This window comes from Toxorhynchites rutilus, chromosome 1 (assembly GCF_029784135.1).
Source record: "Toxorhynchites rutilus septentrionalis strain SRP chromosome 1, ASM2978413v1, whole genome shotgun sequence".
NCBI lineage: Eukaryota > Metazoa > Arthropoda > Insecta > Diptera > Culicidae > Toxorhynchites > Toxorhynchites rutilus.
Window position 1 is genome coordinate 50,706,886 of NC_073744.1, and position 14,073 is coordinate 50,720,958.

General features: G+C 39.2%; 1 protein-coding gene across 1 annotated transcript; it reads right to left on the bottom strand.

Moving 5' to 3' along the window:
- Window positions 1–4,397: 4,397 nt before the first annotated feature.
- LOC129762155 (chloride channel protein 2-like) lies at window positions 4,398–13,171 on the bottom strand. Its single transcript, XM_055760156.1, has 10 exons — window positions 13,126–13,171; window positions 12,736–12,829; window positions 12,417–12,562; window positions 12,266–12,361; window positions 12,042–12,207; window positions 11,347–11,977; window positions 11,189–11,287; window positions 5,932–6,166; window positions 4,789–5,868; window positions 4,398–4,728 (listed from the first exon to the last, which is right to left on the bottom strand). The coding sequence occupies exons 3-10, from the start codon at window positions 12,540–12,542 to the stop codon at window positions 4,462–4,464; spliced, it is 2,700 nt and encodes an 899-aa protein (XP_055616131.1). The 5' UTR covers window positions 12,543–12,562; window positions 12,736–12,829; window positions 13,126–13,171; the 3' UTR covers window positions 4,398–4,461.
- Window positions 13,172–14,073: the final 902 nt, after the last annotated feature.

The window sequence follows — 14,073 nt, forward strand, 5'->3', positions numbered from 1 at the left end:
ACAGAGCAACCTGGGTATTACGTCTAGCAATGCGGACAAATGTTCATTGAAACGATTGATTGTCCGTATAAATGTACACAAGCGTTTTCCAAATGGAAAAAATATGTTATAATCCGCAAAATCACCTAGGCCTTCTTTTTGTCGATAATATCCTTCAACTGGACAGATCATTTCATCGGAAATTTGCATGGTTGTGCTTGTAGGCCAAAAACAACAAAAATGCGTTTTCCCAACACTAATGGTGTTGTCTATTACGTCACCTATGCAATCACGCGCAGTATAGACGACATAAAGACATTGATTTTCAACAGTACATTTAAAATGCGATTTTTCTCAAATAAGTATGTTCTACTAGTCAAGTCATTTCGTTTGATACCCATATTGATGAATTGAAAAAATATCACATTTTGTGATGGCGGTCATTTTGGATTTACATTTTTCATAAATAACTGTGTTCTACTAGTCAATCCCTTCCATTTGATACCCATGTTGATGGAGTTTTGATAAAATATGTAGTCCGCCGTGCAGGCTTGCTGGGGATCATCCCCAATGCGAAGTCGATTGTTGCCAGCTCAGCAACATAAATGGAACAAGGTTCCTGCAGTTTACGCTAGAATTTTCATTGAAAACACCGAAGCCAGTGGATCCAAGCTACGTTACTCGTTCTGTACGTCATTACAGTATGAAACAATTCATTTCATTTCAAGAGTTTGTCTGCCAATTGTTTGTTCATAGAGAACAACTGATGAGTTTTTGTGATTCAGTTGGTGAACATTAAGACACCATGTTTGAGCATGGTAATAAGTTATTCCTCTCACTTGGAATTTCCATCGAGAGAATGTTTAGTATTTTGATGGTTTAGCTTTCACAAAAAAAAATATCTTGTACGAAATTCCGACCTTCAAACTCTGGTTGTCCTTCACCAGAGATTTTAAGTGACCTTTTGAACAATTAGGGCCTGATCACGAACGTCACTTCAAGGTGAAAACGACACGAATTTCCCAGGTTATTAGCCGAAATGGCAAGATTGCCAATTATTGATATGTAAATCAGCCGATCGTTTCGTATTTTTCATTGATAATACTTATGAATTTTGAAATGGTCTTATAGAAACTGGACAGCCGAAATTATCATATTTAAGCACAATAAATAAACAAACAACTATTTTGAATGAAATTGACGTTAAATATACTATATTCTAAACATTCAACAATGTATGAATGTATCTTGTTGAAGTTCTAATTGTTTGTGTTACAACGAAATAGAATCAGGGTGGTCTTATAGATGTTAGACAGAGTGTATAAACGAAGAGACGTAGGACTACACCAATGGCTGTCAATTGAAATAACTTATCGAATATTTCACTACTAATCATTGTTTCCGGCACAAATTTGTAGAAAATTCATGATCGATCGGAATCGAATTACCATCCACCAATAAGCTCAAAAATTCTTGCAAAATGACACAAACTCTCCCCAAGCAAACACAAATCAGTTTACTTTTTTTTATTATTTCGGATATCACTTTAGATTGCGTGGAACTGTTGCATTGAATTGTATTATAATAACTCTTTTGTGGAAGGTTTGGTGGCCCTGCAAAGCGCCAAACAAACTGCCATATCTCGATAATTGGGTCCTTATTTTGCCAATGCGCTTTTCTGGATAAACTGAATGCAGCAGTTGCAATTTTGCAACAAAATCATCATTGTGTGCTGAATCGAATACACGAAAGCGATGAATGATGGTTGTCCGTTGGATGACAACAAAATTAAAACTCGTATTCGTGGTTATGCTAAAATGGTGGCCTAAGCGTATAAGCTCTGCTTCGCGAATTGAAATTGAATGATGTTTTGGGAAAGCAAATGCAAAATTTATTTGAATAGACAGTCGTTAGAATCATAAAAGAAGGGGCCTACGATTCAATGTTTCGCTTGTATTCCAATTTTATTCCGCTGATATTCTGATTGCTATTTTTGGTCGGAAAAATTTGAGGAACACACATTTGACCGATCGAAGCGTGGAACTTAGCGCGTTGGGATAGCATTTCACAATTATTGAATTGTTTATCTCAAATTTTTTTTATTCCTTTCCCTAACTGAGACGATAGGAACTCTTTGAGCAAACCTATAATCTCTTGTTTACAACGAAGAAGCAGCTAATCGCCAAGGCCACGAAAAAACACGCCGTAAGATCGGTTGCGTCAGGGCGTCTAAGCATTTTTGTAGAAGGGTTAGTAATAAATGTAAATCTGTTCCATTGTATCTTTTATTGTTTTTTTCATCGCCATCCGAATTCAATCCATTTTAAATGCATACGCTGTGCTATAATTTATCATTGTTGCTCAACTAATACACTTACAAATGATTTGTCACTCAACGATGTGTTAGCGAGTATACGTAGCCATATTGGTTGCGCGTTCGCTTAGTAAGCGACCGATCGTGAGTTCAAAACTCAGGGCCCTCATTGACCATCTTTGTGTTGTTACAGAATAACTACGTCCAAGCAACAATCATCAGCAATGATGGAGATCAATCCACGGTCGAAATAAGGTCGTTTCATCCATACAACTGCTCTGCTCTGCAAGACACATCGGGCTGCTGTTCTATAAATAACTCAACAATGATCAATCAACTGTCTCCGCTGTCCGTTCTAACTGGATAATGGAAGAACAGAAGGAAAACTCTTACGCCTAAATGGCTACTGTGTAAATGAGTGCCATATGCAATGGTATAGATGGGAATGCTCTAACCAGGGTTGCCACATATATAGAATATTCTGTATTTTACAGATTTTTCGCCAAATTTTAGATACAGAATCTGTATGTACAGAATTACAGATTTTCAGCAAAAATACAGAATTTACAGATTTTCTGAAATTCTTTTTTAAATATTGAATTTATTACAGTGCATACATAGACACCTTGATTTATAACAATGTTGAATATATACTGATTATGCTGTTTCTAAACATTGTTCTACCGCTCATCAATAACGACAATTACACTTTTCAATCAGAAAGTTCTCAATTTTGCGAACTTTGTAATGAGACCAACATGATATTGCTGATCATGTTAGGTAACTTATGTTTGGAGAGCTACGTGCAACCCTTCGCTGATACTGACATTGATGTGAAAGATTTTGAAGACTTTCAGTAGAAGCCTGAGGATGTTTACGTTTGTATTGATGCGGAAGAAGCTGAAAGAGGATTGGATGCAACTAGGAATCTGATCTTCAAATCGATTTGTCGTGACTTCTATATTGAACTCGTGAAACAGATTTCAATGCGATTTGATTTTAGCAATCCGGTTATCAAAACCACGGCCTTGATAAACCCACAAACCTTAATGATTTAATGCGCCAATTTTCTCAATTCGTTAAAGCAGGTAATAATAATCCTTTGAATTGCAAGGCTTGGACAACGAATTAAGGCTACTCAAGACGAATCTTCTTGCACAAAAATTGAGTGACTCAGATATAACTTGGTCCCACATGATGGATTCCAAAAGACGTGATGAGAAAATTTTGTATTCATCGCATAGATCGTTTGTAAGACACTTTTCGATAACATTCATCAGCGTGTATTGAGCGAATATTTTCGCTTTACAATGCCAACTAAACAAATCCGGAAATCGGTTGGCACCCACAATTAAAGCCTCTATTTTGGAAGCGAAAAACTACGTATCGGCTCAAAGAGGAGCTTCAAGGATGAAATTGACGAAAAATTTGAAGGCAAAGTTCAACAAAACCATGAATAAACATCATACAATTCAGAGGATTATGAGAAAACCTTTTTATGATTCATTCTGTTGTATTGATACGAAAACTCATAAATAAGAAAAATAAATTCAGAATAAAGATAAATTTTCATTTTTTCCCTTATTTTTTCCATACAGATTTTTTTTGCTAAATATACAGATATACAGATTTTCTCAGAAAATTTTACAGATCTAAATGTGGCAACTCTGACTCTAACGCTGAAAATGACAACTGTGTAATGTGCTAATTATAGATATGATAAACTTATGACATGTACACGATTAAAAAATTCGGCTCTGTTACAGCTAAAATGCTAATGAGCCTAAAAAAAACAAAAGGGATAAAAAAACGATGTGTAATAAATATAATTTGTATATATTGAGCACGATGTCATTATATGTTCTTGGGAGTTTGAGTGATGGCCTGAAAAATTACTCATTCCCTTGTTTTGTTCACTCTTCAATAACGTTTTGTTCACAGCACACGATTCATAAAACACAGTGAATTACCTCTCGATAGCAATAGCATGGATTGTGTTCGAAGAGGTGCTGCTAAAAATAGTAAAAAAATACATTCTTATCAAGTCTAATGTTAACAATTTATTGAAGCGATCTTCTTCTGAAATAATAACAAATTACCCTATGTTTTGAAATTGACGAATGTACGGCTTTTATTATCCTACCATTATCATTATTTAGCGGCATATGCTAGCTTTCCTGTACAATCTGTTCAATGTTGGTTAGAGTCGGATCCTCATCACCTTGCTTGGTGTCAAATGAATCATCAATATACGGTAGTGAACTATGTTCCATTTGATCACCCAATGTAGACTGCTGACTGTAACTATGCAGCGAAGGAATCCGTGCACAACTGTTTTTGTTCAACTGTAGCAACCCTGTCTCTTCGTCATGTTTATGTGGATGAGATCCCGAGATCAGCGTTCCTTTGTTCACTGCGACAACAGTTTTTCTTAGCTGTAAAATATAGAAATAAATTTCACCCATTGTTTCTGCTCAAATGGTAAAAAATTGTACCTCATTCAAACCCACAACTCCAACCAGACGACCAAGATTCGTGACATATGCCATGTCAATAGCGATCATCGAGAACATTCGATGTACCTTCAGTATTGGCGTATTCTCGATCAATTGTACAGGCGCCGGATCGATCTGCAGTAAATGGAGATCGATTGGTTTAGCTATCTCCTCTGCTTCCCATATTTTACGATCCTCAGGAAGAAAATCGAAGTATCGATCAGAAGCCACAAATGATTTACCAAACGTTCTAATGCCAGTATTCAGCTCGGTGTCAAACTTCTCCGTTTCCCGATTTATTCTGAAGAATCGTCGAAGGTTGTTGCATATGTTGCTACCGGACGCACTTTCTGACATCAAGTCTGATTCCGAATCTTCTTTATCGTCGGGAGACAATTCGTACACCGAAACCCGGCGTTTTGTGTTCGCTTGCTCCTCAAGCCACCTCTGAGCTGCCGCTCTCTGGCGTCTAGCACGGCTCATATGGTTATCGATTAATTTAAGCAGCTGTATTCGCTCTACGCTTCCCAGCAGTATTCGATCCTTGGGGTTATCCACCAAGGGCAGACTCCTGAAATCCTTGCTCGCCTCTAAGATGTCGACCAGTTCTTGGTATGAGATATCTTTCCAAATGAACAAAACATCGCGAACCATGAAATCCTGTGCATAAACAGTATTTTGTCCAGATGCCAACGAGGAGATGTCCGGTAAATTGGGCAGCTTTTTGATTTCCGCCAACATATCGTACATGGAAGGATGTATCTTCCGGGACACGATATTAGCTACTAGGGCGGCCACGATAACCGGTGCCATGTACTTGACTTGACCAGTTATCTCGAAGACCATCGCGCATATGGATATGGTGTGCGTCACACCTCCCGCGAAAGCTGCTGCACCCACAACGGCATAGCCCCCCGGTACAATCGGTGCGAGTAGGCCGTTGCCATACGGCAAACCTTGGGGGAACCAGATGTGCATCAATTCCCCTACCAAACGACCTAGTGCTGCTCCTGCTTTGAACAACGGAATAAACATTCCCGCCGGCACCGGCATCGTACTTCCGATGATGCTGAATAGGAACTGTGAAAATTGTATTGATTTATATAATGTGTAACAAGTGAATGATCGAGGGTATATTCTCACCGAAAATGCGAAAAAAATTAGCAGATGAAAAAACGCACTGCTTTCTGGTGTTTGCCAATGGTTCACTACGTGTGCTTCCTCATCCGATAAATCGGCCCTACTCCACGTAAAGTTGGAAAATAAATGGTGGAAGTGTTCATGGCTAGATATCTCCCCGGCCGTAAAACGTCCCACCCCGTAGGGATATTGGAGGCTGACCGTGACGAACGCAACAATAGCCGGATACAGGAGACGTCTGAAATGAACGGGATCAATTTTTTTTTACTGTAATTTAGCTGTAATTTTTCATTCACAGTCAGCTTATCCGTGTAGATTTCGTGTAGATTTACGTAGCCCAAAAAAGGTAGAGGTTTAATGTCACATTATCCGGCGTGGCATGTCATTATGACACGATAATAGTCACCATACCAGTTTCGAAGAAATATGGACCGACCCCAGCACATCATAAATCACATCATACTATTTAGCGTTTAATAGGAAGGTATAACATTTCAAATGAAAATCTGAAAAGTGAGTAATGACCGGAAAAATGAATGATTTTGATGGCTTGTAACTCGATCATTGCTCGATAGATCGCAAAGATGTTTGAATCAATAGATTTGCTAATAATACGAGGGTCGTTCAAAAAATAAGTTTCAGTGCCTCAGAAATCGCGGAAAAATAAACTTAGGACAAATAACAAGGTGATTTTCGTAATCTACGTTTTATTTTCTATTTTTCTACATAATCGCCGTAACGTTCGAGACATTTTTCATAGCGTGGCACGAGTTTTTCTATTCTGAGCGCGAAGTGCGTGGCGTCCAACTTTTTGAAGTTCGATGCACCCAACCCGTCTGTTCCATTTTCGTGGTCGAGGGAACAGCCACAATCTGGTTTGCTTGCGCTCTCTGAGCTGGTGGACAACATTTTAAATGCTTTAAATATAAATGACCCTCTTAAAAGTATAGTATTATGTTTGCTTCCGGTTGTGAGAACATTTTTGAATGAAAAATTTGATTTTTTAGCAGCGTCAGCGTTTTAGCAGCTACGATGGCTGATTCAGTGCAAGATCAAAGATTTGACCACTGTAATACAGTGGAATTGCAGAAGCATCATCCCTAAACTAGATCAATTTAAATTTTTGATTCATAGTTCTAACTGTGATGTATTTTCCCTTTGTGAAACATCGCTTTCTTCAGCCGACGTGCTGAATTTCCACGATTTCAATATTATTCGCCTCGATCGAAGTGACTCGTTTGGTGGCGTACTATTGGGGATTAAAAAATTTCACTCCTTCTATAGAGTCACTCTCCCATCGATGACAGATATTGGAATTGTCGCTTGCCAGACACAAATCAATGGCAAAGACGTCTGGATTGCCTCGATATATATTCCTCCCCGAACGATGGTAGGCCGCCATCTGTTTTTTGATATCATCGAGTCATTGCCGGAGCCGCGGCTAATCTTAGGTGACTTCAACTCCCATGGAACAGCACGGGGATCACTCTACGATGACAACCGTGCCACTTTGATTTATGATCTGTGCGACAACTTCAAATTGACAGTTTTGAATACTGGGAAAGGAACTAGAATAGCCAACCCTCCTGCACGGGCAAGCATGCTAGACATATCTCTGTGCTCTTCTTCGTAATCCCTGGACTGCATGTGGGGAAGGTAATCCAAGATCCCCACGGTAGTGATCACCTACCAATAATTTTATCGATCGCCATTGAATCAGGTTCTCGTGAATCAGTCGATATTGCGTATGACCTCACGAAAAATATTGACTGGAGAAAATTTGCAGAAATAATTTCTGTAGCAATTGTTTCAATGCATGAACTTCCTCCACTCGAAGAGTATAACTTTATATCGAGTTTGATTTACGAAAGCGCACTTCAAGCTCAAAAGAAAAGTGTTCCTGCTACCACTTTCCGATGTTGTCCTCCATCACTTTGATGGGACGAGGAGTGTTCAAAGGTCTACCTTGAAAAATCATTCGCTTTCAAAAAATTCAGGAAACTGGATTAGTGGAAAGGTTTCGAAAGTACCAAGCTCTAGAAGCCAAACTAAAAGGTATGATTAAAGCAAAAAAGCGTGGATATTGGCGGAAATTCGTCAATGGTTTATCAAGGGAGACCGCTATGAGCACTCTTTGGAATACGGCGAGGAGAATGCGTGGCTGAAACCATACAAACGAAAGTGAGGAATACTCTGACCGTTGGATTTCTAACTTTGCAAGGAAGGTTTGCCCAGACTCCGTTCCTGCACAAAACGTCGTACGCGACATTCCGCTTCAAAGCGATTATGAAAATTTTCCGATGGTGGAATTCTCAATTGAACTTCTCTCATGTAACAATTCAGCTCCGAGGTCGGACAACATTAAATTCAACTTGTTGAAGAATCTTCCCGACTTGGCAAAACAGCGTTTGCTGAACTTGTTCAACAAGTTTCTGGAGCTGAATATTGTCCCGCATGACTGGAGACAAGTGAGAGTGATATCCATACGAAAACCCAACAAGCGAGCTTGCGATCATAATTCGTATAGGCTGATTGCAATGTTATCCTGTATTCGTAAATTGTTAGAGAAAATGATTCTACTTTGTTTGGACAAGGACGAACAATTTGCTGTCAAATACGCAGTTTGGCTTCCGCCGGGGTAAAGGGACGAATGATTGTCTCGCGCTGCTATCTTCTGAAATTCAAATTGCATTTGCTCGTAAAGAACAAATGGCTTCTATTTTCCTTGATATCAAAGGGGCTTCTCAATTAGACTTTTCAATTAGAGTTGCCATGGAAATTCTCTCAGAGAAGCTTCATAATCGTGGACTTTCACCAATTCTGAATAATTTCTTGTACAATTTACAGTCAGAAAAGCACTTGATTTTCTCTCATCGCAGCTCGAAATCTTCTCGTTACAGTTTTATGGGCCTACCGCAAGGCTCCTGCCTAAGCCCCCCTTTTGTACAGTTTTTACGTCAATTATATGGATGATTGTCTAACTAGAGACTGCACGCTGAGACAACTTGCAGACGATGGAGTTATTTCCATCACGGGTACTAATTCCGTCGTTTTGCAAAAGTCGTTGCAAGATACCCTGAACAGTCTGTTCACGTGGACCCTCAAGCTGGGCATTGAATTATCTACGGAGAAAACTAAAATGGTCGTTTTTTCTAGGAAGCATGAACCCGCCCAATTCCAGCTTCACCTATCCGGCAAAACGATCCAACACTCTATGTTTTTCAAATACCTGGGTGTATATTTTGATTCTAAGTGTACCTGGGGGAGACACATTGTGTATTTGAAACAGAAATGCCAGCAAAGAATAAATTTTCTCCAAACAATAACCGGAACAAAGTGGGTGCCCATCCAGGAGACCTCATTCAGTTGTACAAAACAACGATACTATCAGTGTTAGAATATAGCAGTTTTTGCTTCCGATCAGCTGCCAGGATTCATATTCTCAAGCTGGAGAGAATACAACATCGCTGCTTGCGTATAGCCATGAGGTGTTTGCATTCGACACATACGGTGAGTCTCGAAGTTTTGGCAGGAATAACCCCCTCCCCCTTACTCTTCGGTTCACAGAATTATCCTACATATTTCTCATCCGTTGCAAGATCATGAATCCATTAGTGATTGATAACTTCGAAAATCTACTCCAACTGACTCCTCAGTCAAGTTTTATGTCTTTATACCATGAGTACTTTACCCATGAAGTACATCCTTCACCGGGCATCTCCAACCAAGTTTGCTTCCCATACAATTCCTCTGTCATTTTTGATCAGTCCATGCGACAAAAAATCAATGGAATTCAAGATGATCTCCAATCCAATGTTATTCCGTCGATATTTTCGGAAAAATATGGGAAAGTTAGATCTGATAAAATGTTCTTTACTGACGGTTCATTCATAAACGGGTCCACTGGCTTCGGCATCTTCAATGAAAATTCCAGTGCCTCTTTCAAACCCAAAGATCCTTGTTCCGTGTATGTCGCTGAACTGGGTGCGATATACCACGCACTAGGGATCATTAAAACATTGCCCATCGACCATTATTTTATTTTTTTTCAGACAGTCTCAGCTCAATAGAGGCAATCCGCTCAATGAAAGTTGATAACCGCTCATCTTATTTCCTAACAAGAATAAGACAACTATTGAGTGTTTTGGTCGACAAATTATTCAAGATTACCTTAGCATGGGTTCCCTCTCATTGATCGATTCCGGGGAATGAGAAAGCGGACTCGCTAGCTAAGGTGGGCGCTTTAGAAGGCACACTTTTTGAAAGGCAAATTGCTTATAACGATTTTTTCACATTCCTCGTTAGCACACACTCGTAAGTTGGCAGCGCATGTGGAGTGAAGATGAGTTCGGTCGTTGGTTACACACGATTATACCTAAGGTCTCAACGAGTGCATGGTTCAAGGGATTGAATGTAGGTCGTGATTTCATTCGCGTGATATCTCGGCTTATGTCCAATCACTACAACCTAAACGCGCATCCCTGTCGCATTGGGCTCACAGCAAGCAATCTTTGTGATTGTGGCGATGGCTACCATATGAGCCTTAATAAAAATATATATTTTGGATAAAAAAATAATTGTCGTTATAATTAGTATTAATAATTATTAATTACACTTGATATTTACTGAATTTTATGTATTTTTATTGATGAGATTCACTTAACCGACCGCAAAGTCTTTGAATTGATAAGTATTTTGTATGAATAAAGTAAAGATTATTTTTTAAAAGAATTTCGGCTGTAGTGGTCGATGGTAGCTCTTCATTCTGGAAAAGTGCTCTCTTACCCAAAATAGTCTGAGAGTCCCTGCGTTAAAAGGTGGTCCAATGTTAAGCGGAACGTTAAAAACGGTGAAGAAAAAAAGATAGTTCTAAGCAAAATGATGTTCTGGGGCGAAAATAGTCGACCGGACAAAGTCGCGAAACTTAATGGCGGGTGTTGGGCCGAAGGCACGGCTGTTCGGATTTGGTAAAGCGGAAGTTCAAATGATTATTTTTTCTTTCTATAATAGTGATCCACTACTAAAATGTAATATAAGATTATTTTTCAAGAAAGAATAAACAAACGTTCACAACAAAAATAGTTTTGAATGTTAAAACTTTGTCTCAAAAACGTGACATATTTTCAGATTTAGAACTCTTGAAAAAAGACGAAAATCCTATGAAACCACGCCTCCTTGTCCAAGTTTTGAATAAAATAACCCAAAGAGCATTTAATATTACACAGTGTCATGATTGTTTCACCTATCTGTTCATACTCACGTTTTCTGTAAATATGCGTGCATCTTGGTGGATTTCATCCATAGTATATAAACTTTCTGAATCCAAACGAAAAGAGCTGCTAGCACTCCGCACAACAGCCTGCGAATAGAATGTGTTACTACTTTTCAGAGCTGAGCAGGAACAATTCGAGAACATACCCGAACAACGCAAACACAAACAACTCCTTCGGACAGAAGGATACTTCCTTGGTGAAATGCGTTTGATATAATGCAGTGACTGTTTCGGTCGTATGGCCCCAAACAAATAACAGACGATAAAGGAGCGTTCCACAGACCGCTCCGAGGAATCCTCTCCAATAGTTTCGAACTGCAAAATACGGTGCCGTTGCCTCGATACTCAGTAGCACACCGCCAACGGGTGACGCGAAGCAAGAACCAACTCCAACAGCTGACGCAGCGGCCAACAGGTCCAGATTGTGTATATCATTCTCCGGAAGGGTGTCTATCGGTGTCATAAATCTACCATACAACTGCGACAATATGCTGGCAATGTGTACGAAGGGTCCCTCCTTGCCTATCGGAATGCCCGCTCCAAGAACGGCCGTTAAGCCAACAACTTTAGCTACGAGTGTGCTGAAGTTGAGGTAACCTTTGATAACCACTCCCTGTAGTATGCATCGTATTTCAGCAAATCCTGACCCAACCGCTTGTGGGGATACTATTTGTACGAAACCAGCGCCGAACATAACCAGCAGAACCGGCAGCGATACCCATGCGAGAAACTGCAGAATGTTATTTTCCGGCGCCATGTGGAATAATCTTACGCGGCCTGCAATTTCAGTCATTATTGATTAGAAAGTGAACATTTTTGTTTCACTGTAATAATCACTAACTTCTATGCAAAAAGGTTATCATTTCGTCCATCGAGTATGAGATAACAGCAACACTCGCACCCAACAACACCATCAGGATCCATTCTCCGCCCAATCGCCCCAATGTGTTTAGCCACAATTTATTCAACAAGCGATACAATTTGGTCGGTCGCTTTCCATAAAGTTCCTGAATGAATTCATATTTTCCGTACACAATTGAATTGCGTTGTAACTAAAATACCTACCTTACTCCAGGGCTTATCCACACTGATTTTATTGTTGCGCCTACGTGCTTCTTTTCTAGCGTATTCTCCCAGATCTCTGGTGTACTTACCACACATCTGAAAAAGGCTCAAACGTGAACGACAATGGTAGCCCGCAACGTGTCTCACTTACCAAGGTTTGTGTATACCCAAGAAAGCTGCCTTTTCCAGACGTTTCATCGTCGGCTCCGGATTTCAAGGATTTCACTATACTGATGTTCGAGGATGTAGTCAACGAATTTATTTTATTCGAGCTCATCTTTGTTGGTGTTAGTGTTTCTTGAGGGTTGAAAAGGAGAAAAGTTTCACGAGTTTTATTGATGTAGGTGATAAAGCAAAATGCTGGAAATGCATTATTTTGCTTTTCTGGAGAACTTTCAAACTTTTCGCTGAATACCGATATTTTTTTGAACAGTGTCATAGTCAATCTATCTGGTTAGATCTATATTTACCACTTTTCCATATCCGATGGTATTTTGATTGTTTTGCCACTACTCTCCAATCTAACCTTGACAATTGCCCAATATTTAACGATGGGACGGTAATCTAGACAATTTGGTGGATTTATACTTTCCTCAATAAAAACAATATTATACTCCTCTTTATTCCGCGCGGCGAGTGAGGTGAGATGGATGAAGACACTGCATTCCCGTAGGCGAATGGCGTGACTATAGTTGGTCACTAGGTGAGATTTGAAGTCGTGTCCGCATATGTTATCGACTCGGATATCAAAACGAAGTTGAAAAGTAACATAGTTTGCACAATGAAGCGAGAAACTTTGCTATCTCTCGTCACTCGCCGCGTGGAATAAGGGGGACTGTTTACACCGTTCTACGACGTACCTGCTGTAATGGCAGCTGGCCAAGTCGGAAATTCAGAAATTCCAAAAATTCACGGGCTGGAAATTGTAAGGGGCAAGAATTTAAAAAAAACCTATTTCTGAGAAAAATTAATTTTGATTTCATTTTTTTTTTCAGTGAAATTAAAGAAAAAATTTGTTTGATACTTTTTTATGAAAACTTAAATAATTTACTACATTTCATTCTCTAACCAACATTCAGTAGGTCTTATAGTTTTCGAGTTATTCTTTTTATTTTTTACCTTTTTCCACCTTTTTTCTAGAAAAATCTTAACTAAAAACTAAAGATCTTCAAAATGTTAGTTGAAGAATGAAATGTAGGAAACAATTTATGTTGTGTCTCCTGTGTTCCTTCAAATTACAGTGGAGCCCCGATTTTCCGCGAGCGGATGATCCGCGTTGAGGGGTAGCACTGAGAGGTAGGCACTTGCTTTTTCGTTTTGATCATGGCTTTCACATTATCAGATTACTGGTGTACACGACCTCACAGATGGATAGTTTAATGATCTCTGTAATATAACTTTAAATAAAACATAGTTTTCATTGCTGAAATATCTTTATTTCGTGTTTGCACCTCATTTTAAGTCGTTATCCACTATTTTTGTTATTCGCCGTGACCTAGCCAGACTATTTCGCGGTTAATCGGGGTTCTACTGTACTATTAATGTTTAACTCGTAACATTTTTATGAATTTTTATTCAACTACAGTGTTTGTCGTTTGACCGTTTCACTGAATAATTCGCTTTCGTTTGTTCAAATGTGATCTTACAGAATCCATTTTCCCCAGTGGCATTCTTTTTTTTACATGCTACAAATCATGATACAAAATAGAACGAGACAACTCTGCTTCGGTTCGCACTTCATTATACACGAGCAAGCAAACCAAAACCATCATGAACGGTTTCGGTGCAGAAAGTTTATATGCTTTATC